This window comes from Diabrotica virgifera, chromosome 10 (assembly GCF_917563875.1).
Source record: "Diabrotica virgifera virgifera chromosome 10, PGI_DIABVI_V3a".
Classification (NCBI taxonomy): domain Eukaryota; kingdom Metazoa; phylum Arthropoda; class Insecta; order Coleoptera; family Chrysomelidae; genus Diabrotica; species Diabrotica virgifera.
Genome location: NC_065452.1, coordinates 93,322,621 through 93,347,380, shown reverse-complemented (window position 1 = coordinate 93,347,380; position 24,760 = coordinate 93,322,621). Strand labels below are relative to the sequence as shown.

General features: G+C 33.3%; 1 protein-coding gene across 2 annotated transcripts in view; it reads left to right on the top strand.

The window, feature by feature from the left end:
- The window catches only part of LOC114333324 (forkhead box protein P1), a 1,033,408-nt gene that overhangs the window by 891,725 nt on the left and 116,923 nt on the right, over positions 1 to 24,760 (top strand). For both annotated transcript variants that reach the window (XM_050641264.1, XM_050641265.1), the window contains 3 exons: positions 20,890 to 21,093; positions 21,190 to 21,387; positions 21,463 to 21,715. In XM_050641264.1, coding sequence (XP_050497221.1) covers positions 20,890 to 21,093; positions 21,190 to 21,387; positions 21,463 to 21,715 — 655 coding nt within the window. The remainder of the gene's footprint in view (positions 1 to 20,889; positions 21,094 to 21,189; positions 21,388 to 21,462; positions 21,716 to 24,760) is intronic.

Sequence of the window (24,760 nt, the reverse complement as noted above, 5' to 3'; positions counted from 1 at the left end):
TAAGAAATAAAATTTGTGTTACCCAAAGAGCCCTGGAACGCTCAATGTTAGGCATTTCTCGTCGGGATCGAATTGCGAACAGGGAGATAAGACGGAGAACAGGAGTGACGGATGCCATAGAAAAAATTATGACCCTAAAGTGGAACTGGGCTGGACACAGAGCTAGAATGTCGGATAACAGATGGACACAGCGAATAATACACTGGAGATTAAGACAAGAAGCACATCGAAGTAGAGGTCGTCCGCCAACCAGATGGTCTGATGACATAAAACGGATCGACAAAAACTGGATGCAAACAGCACAAAACAGAAATGCATGGAAAAGACTGAGGGAGACCTATATCCAGCAGTGGATAGATCCGGGTTGAATGATGATGATGATAGTAAGCTTTGTTGCCTTTACGTTTATATTGAGTCCATATTGTTATACCAGGAACCAGATATCGAAATTCCTTGACAACATCGATAAAGACATGAGAAACAGGGAAATGCGTGCTTGTCGGAGGATAAAGACGGCTGGAGAGACAATTTTGATGACGCTAGGATCCACACAGGATGGTAAAGCCAGAGTTATGATGATTGTGACATTTTCATTCAAGTTATGGGGTAGGTAATATAATATACTTAGTCAATTATCTAGTGTTTTTAGTCTCTGACGTTAATATAAATTTCATATTTTTCTATCGCTTCTGTTTCGTACTTGGTGTACATAAAAAAAGAAAATAATCTTTATGTAGTTTGCTCGTATGCAAATGACTAAGCCACCTCTCAAAATTTGTCAAGTACGGCTCTGAGTCAGGTTTTTTGAGTAGGTACGCTGTTTCGACCCTCCGATATATAAAAATGGAAATTCAAATTTGTGACAACAAATTCGGCAATTGTATAACTTGTGGACTAAAATAGAAAGGGTCCACCATCGAAAATGTTTATTCAAAAGAGAATACTTTGGAAATTTAAATTAAATGATGACAGATGAGGACGCTGTATTTTTCGAATATTTCTTCGACTGCGAAAGAATACTTTAAAAGGGTAAATTTGCATTCACAATATTAACAGTTGACTTTTGGGTTTTCATTTGATGAATTAGTTATTTCGGTTTGATTCCAAGTGGAAGGGCGAATTAACATTTTATTGCGAACCATTAATTGACTTCAACCATTCGGGTGCTTCTGATTCATTCACTATCGCTCTACCCCTTTAATTAAATTTCTGCAAAGTGCGTTCAACTTTTGACTACAAACTGCACTTATATAATATATTTCTTATCAATCCTAATCCCCAAAGTCACTGCTTAAAAGAGTTTCGTATTGCTGCCGATAAAATATTTTATTCTAAATAAAATCAATTGAAAAGGTTGAATCTTAATTTAATGAGATAAAGAATATAACAATATTGAAAAACGGAAACTACAAAAAAAATAAAATGTAACGGGTGCAATCTCGAAACACTTTTTTCTTATTTTTTGAAGCGAAGCTTTTATAATGAAATTGTATTAATTATTCTCTTTAGTAAAACAAAAAATCGTCACGTCCGACAGCAACACGTGAAATAGATAAAACAGTCAATTTACTCAACAAGGGGAGTCCGTTTTCTTAAATGTAAAATTCGAAATTGTTTTTATTGTTTTTGCAGTCAGACAATAGGACGGGTACAAATTAAAGCATGGTTTAGTTTTTAGTTTTTAGTGCAGTAAATGTAATAAGCTGTATCCCATATACATCGGTACATTTTTTGAAGGACTGCGAGTTCCCGTCAAAACTGTATTTTATACACATAATGTGGTTTTTGGCCAGATCAATATCCAGTTAAACGTGTCGCATAAATAATAAAACATAATACTTAATAAATATAAGAAAATTACTTAATTCAATTTTAAAAATATTATTTAATTTTAAACATACAGGGGTTGACAAAAGGTAGGTCATAAACTAAGTCACATATTCTAGGCCAAAAATAGTTCGATTGATTCTAACTTACCTTAGTAACAAATGTGCACATAGAAAAGGTTACAGCACATTGAATTTACAAAATGAAAATCGATTTTTTCCAATCTCGAAAACTGTTTTGAAATTTTATATTGAAAATGGATATGTGGCTTTCTTATTGCAAGAACATCTTAAAAAAATAACAATGAAATGAAATTTGTGCATCCCATGAACAAATACAAATGTTTGTGTTCGTTCCAATTACGTTATTATTGTGGTACAATTAAATAAACACGGTGTATTTAAAAGTTTTTTGCCTCGTAGTACTTTTGCAATAAGCCAGTTTTCATCGAGATGCGGCTTCTTTTTTAATATATTGCAAAAATTTTTGAGTATTTCTTTACAAGGATGTGGTGGATTTTACAAATGTTCAAAATATTTCGATAAAAACTGGCTTATCGAGAAAGTACTAAGAGACAAAAAATAGTTTTATAGTTTTAAAACTATTGTGTTTAAATAATGGTGCCAAAATAAAATTTAATTAATACCTACATAAACATTTGAGGAGGTTTTTTTAAGGGAACCAAACCCCCATTAAATGTTTATGGGGTGCACAAATTTCACTGTTATTTTTTTTAAGATGTTACTGCCATAAAAAGCTACATCTCCATTTTCAATATAAAATTTCTAAACAGTTTTCGATATATTGGAAAAAATCGATTTTCATTTTGTAACTTCAAAGGGTTGTAAATCTTTTATGTGCACACTTTTACTTATTATATGTACATACAAATGTACATACAAAGAAATTAAGAGATCTGTTTCTTCTAGAAGATATTGGACCAGACTGAGTACCAAAAACAGAACTACCACCGTTCTCACATTCACACGTAACATGACACTTTTATGCAATTTTAGGCAACAGTGTATCGAATTAATAGTTCGGAGAAGTCGGAGGTGGGCCCTTGAAGACTGCGTATATTTGTTTAAGCAAAGCTAACAAAAATAATAATTTATAGTTCAATATTAGGGTAAGAACAGAACAAGTGGATCGCGGTGGAGGTGGAGGTGTAGGTCGCGTCGATGTCGATATCCATGTAAAACAAACACATTGTAGTGAATGGAAGAGAACAGAGCAGGTAAGTCGCGGTGAAGGTTTAGCGCGATGCCATCTAGGAGGTTTACATCGATGTTTTTGAAAATAAAACGAGTTTGTTTTACATGGATGTCTACTGCGAGGCCTACAAGGATGCTTCCCTGTGATTGGTCCGTTCGAAGCCAAGTTGTCATTAACTGCGCTATCTTAGTTGATACTTTTTATAATGTAATCCCTTTTTTGTATTCAGTTTATTTTTGAATTTCTAAAGTAATTAAATTCAGTAAATTTTTTAAATATGAAGGAGGATCTGATTATTTACAGCTGACATTCCATCACTATTCTCACTTGACTGACACAACATCGCAAAAGCACAGTCTTTTTGTTATTCAAATTTCATTAAACTACTTCACTTGATAGTGGTTCTAGCTCGGCTGACAGCGCAGGTGACCTCCTTGTGCTGTCGACATCGACCGCGACTTAACTAGTAGCATCCACCGCGACCTACACCTCCTCCTCGACCCACTTGTTCTGTTCTTACCCTTAGATTCCAACAGTACTAAGGTAAATTAGGTTCAATTGAACTATTTTTGGTGCCAGAATATGTGATTTAATTTATGACTTACCTTCTTGTTCCGCCCTGTAGTATAAAGTTTCGCGCTAGTCTACACTCAGTACAACCTCTTTTTTGCTGTATTCAGTATATTTTAGTGTTGCCTTACATTCTCCAGATTTTGTTTGTTCCAGTGTCTTATTTCTCTTTCTTCGTTAAATGCTTCACCACATTTTATTTTATTATTTTATTTTTAAACCAGTAAGATTTTATCGTTTTATAGTTTTATTATGCCGCTTTTACTGTCTTTTTCTCTTGTTATTTTATTTCCATTTTTATTATTGCTACTAGCAGATAATGGTCGTTGTTTATTATTTAGGGTCCATGACTCACTCTTACATCAGATATTATCTTTCTGTTTTCATTGTCTGTCAGTATATAGTCTATTATGGACTTTTCTCCTCTACTAGGCTCTTCTCTTGTATACTTGTGTATGTCTTGGTGCTCACAGAAAGTATTGATAATAATTTTAAGTTATGTACTTGACAGTAATCGAGCAGTCTTCTGTCACTGTTATTACTTTCCCAGTGATAGATACTGGTGATCTTTTTTCCCTACTCTGCCATATCACCTACATTATCCTTTGTTTCTTGCAAGATTCATTTACTTGTGATAATTCTTTCCAGGAACATTATTTTCGTTTTGCTTTTTCATCCTTGTTCGGTCCAATACAATAAACGATGATTAAGCTGTTGTGTGGCTCATTGTATTTAATCTTAATTATCAAAATTATATCTGGCATTTTCTTAAGAATTTTGTTTTATTGGCCGTTATTATACAACCTATACCTCCTGTTGCTCTTTATTTTTCATCAACTCTACTGTATAGTACAACATCAATTAATGTCAATTTTCTAGTTATAAACTGCTCGTCAAAAGTTAGGGATATAGAAAATTCTGCTGATTTTCATAGTTGATTTTTTCGCGAACAGAGGGATTCCGCTATTTTTTTTATTTTAGCCTTTTCTTTAGTATTTACACAGTTGTGCAAAGGTTTACTCAAACTTATTTTTTGTACTTATACCGGGTGGAAGAAAAAAATATGTTTTTCTTATGTTCAGTTTGACTGTAGGGAGAACGAGGTACAAATGTGAGTATACATCAGAATAATATTGTAGTCTTATGTTTTGTGAACATGCTGTTGTTTGAATGTCCCTGATATCTTTAGAAACAAAAAATGAGACGGTTTTTTAATTTAACATATGTTTTAACCGAAACAAAAGTTTGAGACACCTTGTAGGGAGAAAAAGGCACAAAGGTGAGTATACCCCGATATTATGTTGTAGTCTCATATTTTTGAATATTTTATTTTTTTAATTTCTCTGATATCTTTAATAACAAAGAAACTAGACGGTATTACTCTTTAATATGTTTTTCTATGTTTCACATGTGTGATGTCACGCATGTCGTCAGTTAAAACACATATTAAACAGTAATATCGTCTAGTTTCTTTGTTATTAAAGATATTAGGGAAATTAAAAAAATAAAATATTCACAAAATATGAGACTACAACAAAATATTGAGGTATACTCACCTTTGCGCATTTTTCTCCCTACAAGGTGTCTCAAACTTTTGTTTCGGTTAAAACACATATGTTAAATTACAAAACCGTCTATTTTTTATTTCTAAAGATATCAGGGACATTCAAAAAACAAAATGTTTACAAACATAAGACTACAATACGATTTCGATATATACTCGCATTTGTACCTCGTCCTCCCTACAGGGCGTCTCAAACTTAACATAAGAAAAACATTTATTTTCTTCCATCTTGAGTAAACCTTTGCATAACTGTGTAAATACTAAAGAAAAGCCAAAAATAATAAAAAAAATTAGCGGAATCCGTTAATCTGTTCACGAAAAAATCTACTATAAAAATTCAGCAGAATTTTCAATATCCCTAACTTTTGACGAGCAGTTTATTTCTCTTTCGCCTCGCTCTTTCGTTTCAGTTAAAGCTAATAAAACTAAATTTGCCTTTTCGAACTGATATTTCCAGTTCTTTCTTTTTGTTGTTTAATGTTTTGATATTCTAGGTCCCTAACATAGTAACAATTCTTGCGTTTTGTTTTGATTTCTGAACAACATTATTTTATAAACCAGAAATTATAATTTTTTTATATAAAATGTGTTTAGTAATAGCTATATCATAGTATGTAGTTATCGAATCACACCAAAATTGGTTTATTTTCCCATCAGAAAATATACTTTACAAACCTCTAGAAATATAGGCCATAAAGGAGGCCTTTATAAAAAAGAAAAACAGCTCGTGCATGTTATAAATATGATTGATTCGCGGCGCGCTCGGTGTATACAAGAGTTCGCATTATATCCGAGGAAGCCATGCATCTTAGAGCAATAGTTTCGCCATAATACCTGTATACCTTCTTCAGATATATGGCCGTTCGCGAAAATAATCTTGATCTAGTGTCTTCACCGCACGCCGCTTTCCCGCATTTTTCTTTTATTTAGATCTGTGACGCGAGGCCCATTTGCATGAGAAATAGACCGAATGGAAAAGCCGGTAATAAGGTTTTAAAACATGCTCAGTTAAAAAATAGGCGTAAATAAAGCCAGACGAGTCTTTGACGTTTTGCATAGAGGGCACCACTAAACGTTTGTTTCAAAAATGAATAATTTTATTTTACCTAATCGAGATACGTATAATGTTATAGCTGCAAAGGACTATGAACTACAATTGTACATGCCTACCAAGTCACTGTATATCTTTAAAATGTTACAAGCCATACAAGCTAAATTTTCTTGGTTCTAAGACTAGTAGAAGTAGTTTTCTTCTGTTTATCTATTTCCTCTATATTGTGATATATTCCCAAAAAATTCTAGCTGTGTTAAATTATTTATGCAACAAAAAGTCATAATACTTCTCTCCGAGGACGAATTGCAGGAAGCTGAGATGATGTTAGAAATAACCTTGTACTCCGACTATAGATCTACAGTTTACCTTGCACCATTTTTTGCACACTTTATGTAGAAAACAGACGGTAAAATGTATTTTAAAATTCAGCTAAGCGATATCGATATCACTTAGATAGAAATATTGACAATACCACCGTAGTAGGTACAGAAAATAGATACACAAAGTAGACACAACGGAAATATATTTTCTTCGCGACGTCGACGTTGTCCGACGCCCTCATGTGGACAAGCTGTAAGGGCTTGTTTATATGCAGACCGTTTGCCAACGTCAGTGGCGTAACAAACCCCCCCCCCCCCGTAAAGAGAAAATCCATTTCTAGACGACTTAGAAAAATATTGTTCTAAAATTCGACAAATTGCAATTCTCAAATCTTTCAATAGTCACATACAAAGCATTATAGTTTATTGTCGTCACCCATAAAAGTTCGTGAGACCGGAAAGGATTAACTTTCTAGGTATGAGGTGATTCACTTGCCGAATACGCCTATCTAGAAATTTACGTTTTTAAATTTCAACACACAAAGTAAAATCATATACACTATAACAGATTTTTACATAATATCAGACGACAAGATGGGGCCCCTGCTCGATTGGGACCTCCCGCAAGCTTCACGCTGCGGGGGCCTCTGTTTCGCCCGTGGCCAACGTCGACTGCGCGGTTTACCTGTTTTACTTGACCTCACCCTAATGGCGCCTTTGAAGTTTCACCCTAATATCAAGTAAAACAGGGGGAAAACAGGTAAACCGCGACGTCGACGTTGGCAAACCGCCTGCATATAAACAAGCCCTTACTTGAAAAACCCAACCACCGCGGTTCAAGTTGCCAAGGAATAAATAGAATCGTACACATGCAACCGCTCCGTCGTCAAACCGCGGCGGTTTACTAGGGGAGGAATGGGACCGCCAGTCAACCGCCTGCATATGTACAAAACCTTAGTCAGACATAATCCCGCTCCAAAATTGATCAAGTTTAATACAACCTTTAGCAACAAATTATGAAAAATCACATCACGTGAATAAAAAATATAAATACTATATAATATAAAATCAAGCCTAATACCTAGTTAATTTTTATCGTACTCTTACTAGTGTTCAAGAACTGGATCAACTTCGGAGTACTGTAAAACCCAGATAAATTACTGAAAATAAACAAATTTATATTGATAATTTTTGTTGAAAATCCCCCTATAAGAATACTCTGTCATTTTATTGTAAAATGACCTTAAAAAGGTTACAACGCTCAAAAGAAAATTTGTTCAAAAATTTTCAGTTAGTTTTGTTTATAATTTTTTATTTTCCATTTTACAATAAAAGTTAATTGAAATGAAGTTGTAGATAATTTAATTTGCTACAAATATTGTCTGATAAAATTTTCATGTAGAGTGTAGAGGTGCTAGTTTATGAGATAGCCCTTTCCAAGATAGTGACCGGGGGACAATGGTGGCGACTAGCGTTACCAGGTATCCCGATTTGCGCGGGACGTCCCGATTTTCAGGGGTCCAGGGACGCGTACCGATTTGTACCTGACCGTGACACTGAATGTCCCGATTTTCACCTACTAAAACCAATTTCAGGAGGACTTGCAGTGAATTTTATAACTATATAAAAACCAAGGCACTCCTAAAAGCGGCAAAATCGAATGAAAAATAATTTTAATAAAAAATAAATAATTTTCTTTAATCTACGATTTTTTTTGTAATTTCGTCTGATTATTATTATTATGTAGGATTAAATACAGATTATAGAAACACCTTGTAGTCCAGTAAATGAACGGGAAATACGGCGATACTGTGTAATTTTCAGGATCAACTCCGAATTGCATGAAAATTTGGACGGCTGGTGTCGTTGGTTGCTTTTACTCGGCGGGTGACAGTCACCCCTAGTTGGGGGTGAAAAACCGCGCGTTTAAAATAAATCCGGAGATGGATAAATTGACTAATTCTAAGCAATTTCAGTTTTAAAGAAATTTTAACTTAGTTAATACTTTTCGAGTTATTTACGATTGAAAATGTTTATTTTTCGACAAAAAAAATCACGTTTTTAGGCGATTTTCACAAATAACTCAAAAAGTAAGTTTTTGATCGAAAAAAATATTCTTAGCAAAAATGTAGCATAATATAAAAAAATGAAAAAAATTGTGAATTCGTAAAGTCTATAGACCCAGCGAAAGCAAAGTTTTAGTTCATGAAAAATATGTTCTTATTCGTCAAATTTCAAATCAAATATTTCAACGTGAAATAACCCAGAAATAAAGCACTTTTCGGGAAAAATCAATTAAAACGTTTTTAATAAAGCTTTATTAAACGCTTTTATTTAGTTCAATAGTTTGCGTCAAATTTTTAGACGTTAATTTGACTGTCTTTTCTTCAATTCAAATGAATGAAAATTTGCAGACATTTGCATTTGTGGGAACAATACACGAATAGTCAATAAAAAAAATTATGTCTATTAATTATTTAAATAAAAAAAACGATTTTAATGGAAAATGCTTAAATTCTCTTGCTTTTTACAATGTAGAAACTTGAAACTTCTACGGATTGTAGCTAATGATATGAACTATACATAATTTCGCTTTTTACGTTAATTGTTTACGTTATGCTTCATAAATAAACAATAAGGTTTCAAATTTTGAACGCTCATATATTTGTTTATATAAAAATCGGCGCTTATTCGTGTCAAATTCCAATACGATAAGAAACAAAACTTCAACCAAAACTCGAATTAAAAAAAATCGGGCTTTTATCGTAGTCTTATAAAAACCACCGGTAGAGACGTTTTGTGCTACAATTAACATTAGAATTCGTTTTGGCGTATTAATTAATTAAACGCTTTTCTTTAGATCAATCGTTTGGTCAAATCTTTGGACGGTAATTTGACTGCCTTTTCTTCAATGTAAATGGCTAAACATTTGCAGACATATGCATTCGCGGGAACAATACAAAAATAATTAGTAAAAAAAATTGTTATGTTTATTAATTGTTTAAATAAAAAACGATTTTAACGGAAAATGCTTAAATTCTTTTGTTTTTTACAATGAAGAAACTTGAGACTTTTACATATTGTAGCTAAATATATGAACTATACATAATTTGTGTTTTTACGTTAATTTTTTACGTTATGCTTCATTAATAAACAATAAAGTTTCAAATTTTTTGCCGATTCCGGCTACTTTTCATGTTTGTACATCATACGTTTTATACATATTTTAATAAACATGACGATATATTGTAATGTTTGAAAAGTGTAAGACTAAAAAGTAAAAAATAAAAAAATATATAAAAAACAAATTTTAAGAAAGGCTTTTCTTTAGTTACGAGTGACAAACATTAAAAATATTATAAAAAATCAATTTAAAAGCTAAAAATTAAAAATTTAAGAAACCTAACACATTCGTTAAAGAAAAGCGTGGGGCGAAAACCGTTTATTCGATGAAGACGCGCCACGCTTTTCTTTGACGAATGTGTTAGATTTCTCCAATTTTTTTATTTTTGGCTTTTAAATAGATTTTTTTTATAATATTTTTAATGTTAGTAACTAAAGAAAAGCATTTCTTAAAAAAATTTTTTTCATATTTTTTTTATTTTTATGTTTTAAAAAAGTTTCTAGTATCAAGCGAGTTGTGCTCACAATCAAGTTGACTCCTTTTTTTTGGTAAAAGAATCGTGAAAATCTCACCCTACTTAGCACCCCAAATGAAATTAATCGTTACCGCTTTACAAACAATTTACTTTACTTATGTATTTTTTACATGATTGAAAGGGCCTGAACGAGTCACTAATCACGAGTGTATGCAAAATATGAACAGAAATTTTAACCAATGTTTGTCTTACAGATAAACAAAATGAATCTGTCATATTTATAAAAGCAAAACCTACCTACTTTTTACTCCTTGAGCTTTTTAGTATCCCTAATAATTTTTAAGTTATTTTAAAAAAAGGGGCATTTTCCAATATTTTAGGAAATTTTTTTTTATTATAAAACCATTTTTTTTTTCAAAACTAAGCACTCCCAACCGGTAAACCTTACATATCACCTTAACACTTTAAAAAGATGTAATAGGTTTTGCCCGAAAATTGCTTAATTTTTTGGTTATTTTGAGTTGAAAAATTCGATTTGGAATTTGACGAATAAGAAAGTATTTTTGATGAGCTACAACTTTGCTTTTACTGGTTTTATAGACTTTCTGAACATACAATTTTTTTGCTTTTTTAAAAGCTACATTTTTGCTAAGAATTTTTTTTTTTTTTTCGATAAAATTACTCGAAAAGTATTGACTTTTTTACTGGACCGTCATTTACTAAATCCCGATGTGTTTTTGCTTATGTACCGATTAAAAACAAATCGGACCTGGCAACACTAGTGGCGACCCGACAAACCGAACTTCGGCTTCTACTACTAACCACCTAATATATCAGAAAATTAAAATTGCGTCTTCTGAAAAACACAATACTAAATGTAACTCTTTAATGGACTAAGCTAACTGTTCCAATACCTGTTTCTTCTTCTTCATGTGCCATCTTCTCAAAGAAGGTCGGCAGCAATCATGGCAATTCGCACTTTCGATACTTCTACTCTAAAGAGGTCTGCAGAAGTGTAGTTAAACCAAGCTCTCAAATTGTTTAACCAGGAGATGCGTCTTCTTCCACGATTCCTTCTACCCTGTATTCTTCCTTGTATTATCAATCGTTACAAGTTATAATGCTCGTCTCTCGTGACATGTCCCAGATATTGCAGTTTTCTAACTTTAATTGTATTTAAAACTCCTCTTTCTTTTCCCATTCTTCTCAACACCTCGACATTCGTGACTCTATCCACCCAACTTTATCCTTCTGTAGGCCCATAACTCGAAGGCTTTTAATCTATCCGAAACATATTTCTTTAATTTTCAAGTCTCCAACCAATAAAACAATACCGAGAACACTCAGAATTTTTAGTTATCTTTAAAGAAATTGTAATATTCCTACTAGAGAATACTTTTTTCAGTTTGTTGAAAGCATTTATTGCCTGTTCTATTCTTGCTTTAATCTCTTCTGTGTATCCATTATTTTCATTAATTATTGTACTCAGATATTTATATTTTTCAACTTTTTTAATTTGATCTCCATGTATTGCTATGTTATGCTTTCTTGGCGCTGTTGGGCTTTTGTTATTACCATAAATTGTGTAACGCTGTGTTTTTGTGTTTAGGGACAGTCCATTTTCTTCGCTGATTTCTATCATTCTGTCAACTATTTGTTTGTATTTGTAAATCTTCAAGACATTCCGCTAATAAAATAATATCGTCGGCAAACCGTATATTATTGATTGGTCGACCAATACCTGTTTACATATCGCAAATTATCTAACTATTGTAATAAAAATGGTAAAAAAATTTTAACCATTATATAAGTGACTGTACACCCCGATATGGAGCTAAGTCTCGAAAGCTTTCTAGATCCTATTTCTTGGGAGGATCAGTCCCGTTTGCTTATGTTGTCTTCTTAACGATTTCTCTCCATTTTTTCTTGTCTCCAGTTTTTCTCCGCCATTCTGTGACTCCTGCGTTTTTTAAGTCTTCTTCAACTTCTTGCAACTATTTTGTTCTTGGTCTTCCTCTTTTCTTTCTTCCTCATGGATTCCATTCTATCATAGCATAATATGTCACTACTTCATCTCCTGCGCGCCAGATGTAACCTAACCATCTAACTCTGCATTGCTTTATTTTGGTCACGGTATCTTCTTTAAGTACTTTCCTAATCACTGCATTTGTTCGGCTTCTATATTCATTTTCCTTTGTTCTGATTGGTCCCAGTATGGTTCTAATGATCTTTCTCTCCACTATTCTTAAGTTTTCTTCATCTTTTTTAGTCATCGTCATTGTTTCTGCTGCTTAGAATAATATTGGTCTAATTATGGTGTTATACATTCTCATCTTGGTTTTAATAGTCAGTATTTTGCTTTTAAGTAGTGTTTTATTTGCAAAATATGCTTTATTCGCTGCCAATATTTTTTCTTTTATTTCTGGTATTCTTTCACCCGTTTTGCTTATTGTCATTCCCAGGTATTTGAAATTTTCTACATCTTCAAACTCTTGAATTTCCTATTTTGGTTTTTCCTTTTATTGCTGGTTTCCCTAGTCTTAATATTTTTGTCTTTTCTTCATTTAATCTGAGTCGCATTGTCTGTCTCCCCTTTCTCTTTTATTTATTCTAGCATTTCTTTCATTATGTTTCTATTCTTTGCAGTAATAACAAAGTCGTCTGCGTAGGCGATTATTTGTCCACCTCTTGTTCTTAGGTTCCCTTTGTTTATATTTCGTAGTACATATTCTAAAGCTAGATTGAACAGTGTCGTGGATAAGGCATCTCCTTGTTTCACTTCTTTATTTATAATGAATTCATCTGTCTCGCCTCTTTGCGTCTTTATGCTAATTTTGGTAGTTCTCATTGTCATATTTATTAATTTTCTGAGTTTATGTGGGATTTTTAATTTTTCCAGGGTAATCATTAGTTCTTTTCTCTTAATCGAATCAAATGCCTGTTTGAAGTCAATGAATAGCATTTCTAATTCTAGTTTGTATTCATTTTCTTTTTCCATTATTTGTTTTATCGTGTCTATAGCATCTATTGTTGATCTTCCTTCTGTGAATCCACATTGGTGTTGTCCGACTCTCTTCTTCGTGTTCTTTGACAATATTTTTCCTACTATTGAAGTCAGTATTTTATACGTTGTGCTTAGTAATGTTGTTCCTCTATAATTTTCACAAATTTGTTGGTCTCCCTTTTTATGTATTGTTATTACCTGCCCTATCTTCCAGTCCGCCGGTATCTTCTCTTCCTTCCATATATATTTCAAGTGAGTATTTTTTCAAGTTCCATGTTAATTTCGTCTTTTCCTTGAGCTTTTCCTTTTTTGCTCCTCTGTATTACTTCCTCGATTTCCTCAGTTGTTAGCTCTTTTGAGACTTCAATGTGTATTTCGTCTGCTTCTTCGTCCACTGTTTCCTCTTCCTCATGCATTTCTTCTCCATTGTATTCCTTCGTCAAAAGTTCTCTTTAGTGATCTGCCCATAATACCTGCTTATATTCATTATCTTCTACTATGACTATTCCATCTTTATTTTTTATTCCATTTGTTTTACCTTTGTATTTTTGGTTTGTTCTTTAATATTTTTATAGAAATATTTCTATTTGTTCTTTCCTGTTCTATTTCTTGCATTTTTTCATCTGCCCATCTTCTTTTATTTTGTCTTATAATTTTCTTAGCGTCCTTTCTTAATTTTTCATAACTTTCTCTGTCTTCCTCTTTATCCGTTATAACAATTGCGTCAGATAAAAGTATACAGCAATCATTATTTTAAGCCTATTTTGCCATAAACAAACGCACATTAGTCAAAAAAATTGTTACAATGTAGAAAAGCTCAGTTACATAATGTACATTAAATGAAATCCATAAGTATAATAAATTAAAGCATATCATCATTTTTTAAAACTAATAGCTATTTTAAGCTCCGGGAGGCACAAATAGTGTGAACAAAAAAGAATTCCGATACATATTCCCATGAAGGCCACTTCATAAAATGCGCAGTGGTTGCTAGTAAAACTTTCGACTCTTTGGTAATTAGGACCAATCTTAAAACTTTTATGGGTTTTTGTGGCCTTTTTTACAATCTTTCAAATCTGTTACAGTCACGTATTCTATACATAGTAAAGCAGAAGTTGTGTTTACTAAATTCTAGTTTTTCGAGTGTGGAGTTAACATAACATTATAATAACTCACTTGATATTTTGTATACAGGGTGGGGCAGATAAAGGGCCTATTAGAAATATCTCGAGAACTAAAGCTAAGAGAATAATGAAAATTGGAATACAAGGGTCTTGAGGTATAAACTATTTAATGAAAATATTTTGGTCTCTTTGCTACTTCCGGTTATATCGGAAGTTGATTGTAACTTCGTTTTTTTAAATAGGACACTCTATATATTTTTACTATTTTTGGATTCTCCTCGATTTCTTCTTTCTTAAAATATAAGGTTTTGTAATATTATACAGGGTAGGTTAAAAGATAATAACGTTTCCTTATTAATTTCGTAGCAAGATTCACACCCTGTAGGATTGTAGTAGTTTGACATAATAATCTCTACTAATGTTCAAATGATTTTTAATATAGTCTACTATTGTTAAGAGTTATTGGATAGTTAAATTTTTCATTTTAGTATACAGGGTTGGTCGAAACTCGGAATGAGTATTTTCTGAGTTTTCTTAAATGGAACACCCTATATTTTAGTATTGTAATGAAATGTTATTTTATGGTACTTTTTAATTTCTTAAGCACTCCCTATACCTAACTGCTTTAATTTGTGAGTTATTGGTGATTCAAGCCAAACATTAATTGCAACACAAAATAGGTGAAATTGTATTAGGTTGACCGTGAAAATATTCAATCACAAATATTTTTCTGGAAATAAATAGATATTAAACTAGACTGATACTTAAAATTGCCAATAATGGTTGAGGTATCAAAATACCATCGAAGTTAAGATTGTTGGTGCGATTAACCATTAAGCACAAATTAAAGCAGTTAGGATGGGGAATGCTTAAGAAGTAAAAAAGTACCATGAAATAATGATATTATCATTTCATTACAATATCAAAATATAGGGTGTTTTATTTAAGAAAAACGAAGTTATAAGCAACTTCCGGTATAACCGGAAGTACCAAATCGATGAAAATATTTTCATTAAATAGATTAATCTTCAAAACCCCGGTATTCCAATTTTCATAATTCAGTTGCCTTTAGTTCTCGAGATATTTCTAATAGGCCCTTTATCTGCCTCACCCTATATATGGGGTACACCAAAATGAAACATAATAAAAATGAAGATCATATTTTATGTTTTTTATAGGTCTTACTTTTTTTAATACCGAATATTTTTAAAGATATATTTTACTTTTTTTTAATCTAAACAAATTTTATTATAATATATTAATATACGATAAACTACTGCAAATGATGATTCTCCAAATTATACCTAGAAAAAATAAATATGTATCTAAAAATATCCCTAGACATTTAAGTTTGTGCCCGCCTCCTTTTTTCAGTCGGTCTCTCCGAGTCGATTCGTGAAAACCTATTTCTTTAGCGGCTAAATGGATACACCCCTTACAAGTAACGCACGAGCCTCAACTAGTTTGTCTTCCGTTAATGCTGCATACTGGGTTTTTCTTTTATAGTTTCTGAAATAGAAACAAAAAAAATGATTAGATGCAATAACATGAGATGTAACTTAATTTAAATTGCAATATGGGGCAAAGCCCCGCATGCGGGGCTTTGCCTCTATTTAACTGCGGGACTTTTGCCCCATACTGAACTATTTCAATAAATTGCTTCTACAACAAGTATACAGCATATAAAATACAATTAAATGATATGAAAATAAATCTAAATAGTCACAATAACGACTGACAAATCGCTCTTTTAGTAAATCTTATCGCTATATGAACAACATTTACCCTAAATAAATACAATTATTAGATCAAAATTACGAAAAATCTACTAACCTCATTTTGTCACATAATACACTTCCTATCTGCACGAAATTTTATAACACACTCAACCGTATCATTACCGATCGCCCACCTAACGGCCGGCTGTAGAATATTGTCCGGTAAATTCAAAAAGCTAATGCGTGGCTTTACCCCGTGCGGGTCTTTACCCCCACCTACCCTATACTCCATTTTCGAAGTGCTAACATTGAGTTCTGCTTCTCCAATAACTCTTTTCCAACCATCCAACTTCTCCAACATTTCTTTGCTCTCTACTAACACTATGTCATTAGCAAAAAGCATTGACCAAAGAGCCTCCCTTACCTTTTCTGTCAGTACATCCATAACAAGATTAAACAGGTAGAGACTCAGTGAAGAGTTTCGATGCAAACCAATCAGCACTGGAAAACTGTGGTCAATCCGACACGAGTCCTTACTTTGGTGTACGCTCGCTCATACATATTCTTCACACGACCCTTACGTACTTCTCAGGAACCTATTTCTCTCTCATACCTGGCCGTAGCTCATGTCTAGGGATAGTGTCGTACGCCTTATGAAGATTTATAAATGTCAAATGCAGTCTTTTCTTCTCCCCGTATTTCTCTATCAACTGTCTTAAAGCAAGCAAGGCATCTGTTGTCCTCCGTCCTGGCATAAACCCAAACTGTTCTTATCCTATCGATGTCTTCCTCCTTAACTTTCGCTCTACAGTTATCTCCCAAATTTTCATTGTGTCCAGGCGCGGATCTAGAAATTCATAATAGGGTGGGCTAGCGGCTGGACTTACCGAAAATTTGATTATCCCCAGATTTGGCCATACCACCACACTTCTTTACAGGGGACAATTTACTCATCCCAGATATCTACACTTTAATGCATATAGTGAAGCCATTTTTGAAGAAGCATTGCTATCTCAAAGTGAAGGAATAATAATTAACGGAAGATCTATTAACAGCATAAGATATGCAGATGATACCATGATTATGGCAAGCTCTGCTGAACAACTCCAACTACTACTAAACAAAACAAACAATTTCTGTGAAGACTATGGACTAAAAATGAATATAAAAAAGACCAAATACATGATAATAACTAAGAAAACAAACATACAAACAAGCACACATTTGGGAAATGTACCGATAGAAAGGGTTGATAAATACAAATACCTAGGAACCTGGATTTCAGAGAAAAATGATCAAACGACAGAAATAAGGACCAGGATAGAAATAGCAAGAAATGCGTTTGTAAAAATGTAAACAGTTCTCTGCAACAAAGACCTTAGCTTAGAACTGGGAGTAAGAGCGTTGAGATGCTACGTGTTCTCGATACTACAATATGGACTTGAAACCTGGACATTAAATCAAGAACACATAAATAAGCTACAGTCTTTTGAATTGTGGTGTTACGGAAAGATGCTTAGAATAGCATGGGCCCAGAGGAAAACGAACACGGAAGTATTGCTAGAAATGGGTAAAGAATGCGAAATAATACGATAAAAATAAGAAAGTTACAATATCTGGGACACGTAATGAGGGGACCGCGATATGAAATGCTAAGACTGATAATACAGGAAAAGATAAGAGGCGGAAGGAGTATAGGAAGAAGGAGAGTGTCATGGTTAAAGAATTTAAGGGACTGGTTTAGATGCAGTTCTATAGAACTCTTTAGAGCAGCGGTGGATAGAGTAAAGATAGTGATGATGATATCCAACCTCCGATTAGGAGACGGCACTTGAAGAAGAAGAAGAAGAAGATATCTACGGTATCAAAAGGATTGAGTTCTTTCCATGTTATCGAGTTCTAGGTGATTTGGTACCTCGGAGTATCTCCCAAAAATTTTCTTACGCGTTTAGACGTCGAAAGTAGCACAGCTTTTTGCATGTTCTTATAGATATGTTCATTAAGACCCAGCTGTTTTATGTTCTCTAAGAAGTTCTTCGGAATTACTCCAGCAGTAGACAGAATAATAGGTATTGTCTGGATACTTTGCATTATCCATTGTGTCCGGATTTGTATTTCTAGATCTCTGTACTTGGGAATATTTTCGTTGTCCATATTTAAAACATAGAGTATTACAGTTAGGTAATGCCACATCGATTAGTGTTGTTTTGTTTGCCTATAAGTTCATTAACTACATAGTATGAGATCCGGTCTATTGTATGCCACTGGTTGGTCTGTGAGCACAGTGTGATCCCAGTATAGCTTGTAGTTGTCGTTTTCAAGCATTCTGTCAGGGACGTATTGGTAATAAGGGAGATGGTCAGTTTGGGGAAGTCCCAGTTTGCTAGCTAGTTCTTGGTGAAGAATATTTACTACTGAGTCATGGAATTCTTTAGTCAGTTCCGACAAACGCCTGACAGCCCCCGGTAAGATGTTGGATGGTTTATTGGGCTTGAAATCCATATCGACATTTTTTGTGGTCAGAATTTGTATGGCATATTATTACTATTATTGTTATTGTAAACTAAAATAATTTTCACCAAGGGAAACATAAAGGATAATTATTTCAATTGCAATTAAATGTTGTACTTGTAAGCATTTGGCGTTGTTTTACTTGTAAACGCTGAATCTGAAAGCATTTTTAAGATGGTTTTCAGGAATCTGATCACCTGCATTAACTCTATATTTTAAGTATGTAGTTCCCTTCGTGATTCAGACGATTCCATTTCAAGATCAATAGCGCCATCACTTATGTGGCCTCTTAAAGGAATGTTTTGTCCACCGCACAAAATAATTATTTTTAAAATCGGAACGAGTTTCATTGTATTTTCGTTTACTGTTTTTGCAACTGCATTGTTCAGTTAAAAGGGCTTATACGCGGGCGGTTGGCCAACGTCGACTGCGCGGTTTACCTGTTTCCGCCCTGTTTTTCTTGGTATTAGGGCGAAACTTCAAAGCCTGCATTAGGATGCGAGCAAGTAAAACAGGTAAACCGCGCAGTCGACGTTGGCAAACCGCCCACATAATATGGACAAACCCTAAACTCTAAACCATAACGTTTTCTGCCTTACTAGACCGGTCTAGTTAGACTCAAAAATAGGAGTGAGGCTACAATAATTACCATCAAGCTGAAAATTGGCAGGATTGTTCAAAATACCATCATAAATGAAATCTAAACAGTCCTCATAAATCCGACCCCTGCTAAAAAATTTACGCAGGGTCAAAGGTCACCAAATATGGTTTTTAGCGATTTTCAGCGAAACGGTAAGATTTATGGTAAAATTAGGAGGATTTTATTTATGATGGTACTTTTAACAATCCTGCCAATTTTCAGCTTGATGGTAATTTTTGTAGCCTCGGATGCGTAAGTTGACCGGAGTATACCTTCAAATATTTTTTTAAAGTTACTACATTTTAATTGAGCTGTTTTATGGTAATTATTATCAGAATGGTCCCTCAATACTTCACAAGCTTTGTTTAATTTCTGAAGGGAGTTCATAAGCAAGTGTTGTAACGCGTTGCTTTGTTCATCCCTTTAGGCCCGAAAACACACTTATTCATCTTTATTGCTGTGTGATAACCACGGGAAATCTGTATTCATTTTCAGGAACCCACAGATCAGTTAGGACTAAACATTTCAGCTTATCACTGCATTACACGTAACTGTTTCTGATGAAAATATATTTACAGCAATACTTCTATTTCGTTTATGTGTGGATGCATTCTGATATACTGTTCATTGTTTAAAATTTGGAAAACATATTCTGAATAAATTGATCATTTAAATCAAGCATTCTGTGTAATTTAAAATAATTACACAAAATGATCATTTACAGCTAACAGTGATGAATTTGAGAAGCTGAAGTTGAGGCAATTGTAAAATTGTAAAAAAAAACAAAATGAAAAAATGAAAAGGAAAAAGGTCCTATGTAGCAAAGTTTTAACATTAGCTCTTGAAAGTACGCCTAACAAAATGTTACGTATACAGTGCACTATACTAGGGAGTGGAATCATGGACGTTAAATGTAGAGACAATGAGACGACTTAACCCCTTTGAAATGTGGACCTATAGAAGAAATATGAGGGTTTCCTGGGTAGATAGAGTTACGAACAATGAAGTACTGAGAAGAATATGTAAAGAGAAGGAAGTTGAACTTACAATTAAAGAAAGAAAACTACGGTATCTCGGACATGTGATGCGGGGCGAGAAGTATGGCATCCTGCGACTCATAATGCAAGGAAAGATAGATGGCAGAACAAGGATCGGAAAAAGACGAATTTTATGGCTGAAGAACCTGAGATAATGGTTTGGATGCAGCTCAAAACAACTTTTTAGAGCTACTGCCTCAAAAATTAAAATAGCTATGATGATTGCCAACCTCTGTATCGGAGATGGTACCTGAAGAGAAAGACGAAAAAAACATTTGTAGACTAAATACAAAAGGGGGTCTAATTCATATGTTGGACTTCCTTTCTTCCTCATATATCTTAGTCATCATTTGACACAAAATATCAACCCCTTCCTCTCCTAGAGCCTTTCAAACCAGTACCATCGAAGGTGGAATGCCACAAGGTATTCCATCAGGTCATATTGCCTTACCATTATTCATCTTATTTAACGTCTCGACAACCTCGTCCCTTGCTATTCCCGGTATTACATTCTCATTTAGGATCCCGTATTATCTGTCTCTCCTCCGATGTTCTTCGTTTAGCAACTTTCTTAGGTACTTTTAAAGTACTCGTACCATGTTTGCTTTATTTCGGTAATTTATATTAATAAAATTTAAATTGATAATCCTCTGACTCAGTAAATCGGTAATTATATGACAAATAACATATATTTTTTTTATTGCAGCAGGCCGCATCATTAGAAAAAGTAATAAAGGAGCAACAGCAGCAGTTAGAACTGGATCGAACTTGGGAACAGGAAAGGGAAAGGGATATTAAAGGCAATGGAAGCTCAAGTCCAGTGTCTGATCACCGAACGCAAGAACACTCACCTCCACCTTCGTCCGACGCGCAGAAAAATCTCAGTGCGACGATTCCACCTATTCAGCAGGTATGAATCTTGTCTCTTCTAAAGGCAACAAATAACATTCTTATATGTCGTGTTCGTGGCTTGGATTTTTTAATAAATACATCAAAATTGTTATAGAATGAACCCACAAAACTACCCCCAAATGAATACTCCTATAGTCAGGCACAAACACCTGGACCGCCACTAATGTCTTCACCCACTTCAAATCTTCACCACATGCAGCAGCTCCTGCAACAACACGTATTAAGCCCTACGCAGCTACAGACTTTAATGAAGCAGCATTCGATATTGCAACAACAGCAGCAACAGCACCAAGTAAGTGTTTTAAAATCAAGGCTTTTAATTGAATATATATCACTGTTTTCTGATACGCAGCTTGTTTACTTACAGCAACATCAGTTGGCAGAAATAGGCAAAAAACAGATTGAACAAACTATGCAATCGCTTCAAGAACAGCTTCAACTGAATCTCATCCAACAAACACATATCCTACAGAGTACAGACAAGAAAAAAGCTTCAACTTCAATACAGCAGCTAGCTCTACAACAACAGCAATTGATACAACAACTGCAACTAGTCCAACGGCAGTATGTGGTACATCAGGGTATGGGAATGCAACCTCTTATGCTGCCTCAAAGTCAAAGTAAGTAATTCAAACAGTTACGCTAATATTAAAAAAAATGTATGTTTTCTCAAATACCCACTAATGCAAATAGGAGCATATTTTACAAAGCTATTTTGAGTTTTATCAGTTATCTCTCTTTCCATTTTTAAAATGGCATTGCCCAAATGAAAGTTACGGTATTTTCTTCTTTAGGGGTCGTCTCTATAGTTGTTGACGATAACTTCTGCATTAATCTCTATTTTGGACTTTTCTTATTAAGATTTGAAAGTCTACTGTCCATTCTAGTTCTGTCTTCCATTATTAGTTCAAACGAGTTATATATCTCGTGTTTGAGCATAATATGTCCAAGATAAGATATTTTTAGTTCATGGTCTGTATTCTTACGTCTTAAAACTTCTTCACTTCTAACATGATCACTCCATGGAATTTTTGGAATACGGCAAAATATCCACATCTCAAAGATTAATAGACAACATTATTAATAGTAATAATAATTTTAGTAATTTATTTTGATGTTAAAATAGAGTTAGAGCATTTTACTGGAAAAAGTTATACTAAATAGGAGTTTTAAGAAAACATACAATAAAATTGCAGGTTAAAAACTAAATAGAATTGTTTAGATTAAGGAAAACTTCTTTTAACATAAACTAAGCAGAATATTTATTGAAGAACCACAGAAGATATGTATTGAAGAAACCGAAGACCAGAAGATTGATCCTTATTTTAACTTATTTAAAAATAGATAAAATCAGATTTTTTGATTTTTTTTTGCATAAAATTTGTAATTTTTATACAATAGAGTCAGATATTACTTTATTTTCGAAGAATATTGTTTAATCTGAAGAAGATGTATGCAAAGAAGGCATGTTTTCAGCATTTTGGTACGTATGTCCTATCCTTTATAATCATGTGCCTTATTCTTGAACCTGATTCCTAATCACCACTTACAATGACTTAGAACAAAGGTTTTCAAATGAAAAGAAACAATTTGTTATAAATATAGGTATCTATGAGAGAAGACTAACAGTATCAATTTAAAAGTTTTATATTGATACCAAATTTTTACTTTGGTTTTACATAAAATTTTATTTTCATCAAATCTTATTTTTGTATACCAATTGCCTAGGTTCAGTAGAAGGGATTTTTTACAGAAAGGACTTGAAATAACAGTCCAAATTTTCAAAATTATAGCAATTTAATATTAATTTTATTATTGGTAGATTCAGTAAATTAAGATTATACTTTATTTGATATTCAGAGGGACCGCTAAATCAACCATTCTGCCATTCGTTAGTTGTTAATACGCGTACAGTTTATTATATTAATTTTTACGAATTATACGCATTTTGCTAACGCTTGTTCAGCATGATGTTCTTCTTCTACCAGGACCACGTTTACTTTGGATCGTTCCCTGAATGATCAGATGTAAGTCATATTTTTCAGAGTATCTCATAATGTGACCGAAGTATTCCAGCTTCCGTCTCTTTATTATATTAACCAGTTGTGCTGTTTAGTTCAGCCGTCTAAGGACATCCTCATTTCTAACTCTGTCGAAACAGCTTATCTTAGTACATCGTCGTATGTATACCCACATCTCAAAGGCTTCCAAGCGTTTAAGGATAGCTTCACTTATGTGTCCACGCTTCCCCACAGTTTTGGTTAAACTTTTATTCTTTCCACTTGTACTGTCATTCTTTTCTTCAATATTCTGTTGACATTATACGAATATATCGTCATTCTTCTTCTTGTGGTGCCTATCCGTTTCGGATGTTGGCGACTATTGTAGCAATCTGTACTTTTGACACTGCTGCTCTGAAAAGATTTGTGATTGTTGTGTTGAACCACAACGTAGATTTTTCAGCCAGTAAAGCATTCGCCTTCCTGGTCCTTGTTTTCCTTCTACTTTTCCCTGTAAGAGTAGTTGCAGCAGTCCGTACCTCTCGCTGTTTCTCATGACGTGACCGAGTTATTAGATTTTGACTGTTTTTATTGTGGTTAATATCGTCATTAGTTTCCAATATTACATAATACCTATATTGATTTTTATTAATGCATTATCTGACTATATAGAATTATTGTTTCTTTTCACTATTAGTTAGATAAGTAACTGAAAACCTTAGGTATTCTTATTAAAATCAAACGTAAACGTTTCTATAATATTTTCATTATTTTATATCATATTTTACGAAATAAAAACTACGAACGGCATGGTTTTTATTGTTACAATATGTATTATTGTAGAATCAAAAATTTATAAAAAGGTTTCCTGTTACATAGCTGGTAACATTTTTAAAACCACTAGAAATAATACGCTGCATGTTTATGTTACAAGATGATAAGTATAAAAGTTTTGCTTTTACTGTTAAGTAGGGGGTGATTGATTATAAATGGACCCTTTTCGATTTTTTTTAATACACATGTTAGATAAAAATTAATTAGTAAATTTGTATAGTTATATATATATATATATATATATATATATATATATATATATATATATATATATATATATATATATATTATATTAATAATATAATATACTATACAACGGGTGTCCTGAAAAAAGTGGAGAAAAACATACATAGTTCCTTTTTTTAATAGAGCACAACATAGTTCTTTTTTATTAATGGAATACAAATAATTTCTTCGAAGACCGGCCCTGGCAAGGTATGGTTAAGTTGTGCTGATATTTTGTACTCCTAGTTTTTAATAAAAACAAGGGGTTTTATTAAATAGTTTTTTAAAAATAAGTGTTTATCTACTAGATAGTACTACGTAAGTCATCTATACGTAATTATTATTTTATTATTCCGAAAAGAAAACGTCAAATAAGAAATAATATATACCACCGTACAATCATTTTGTGAGGTTAGCTAGCATGCGGTTGATCTGTCACTTACCAGAGCCGGAGTGAAGCTTTCGCCACCGCAGCTTAAAATGACTTCACACGACGTAAACACACCTCCCGATCTAACCAGTCCAGTAAATCAACGTTCGAATGTCACCAAACAGTTATCCATCAGCCGCTTCACATTCTTTTTCGAGTAAAAACCAAGCAATTGT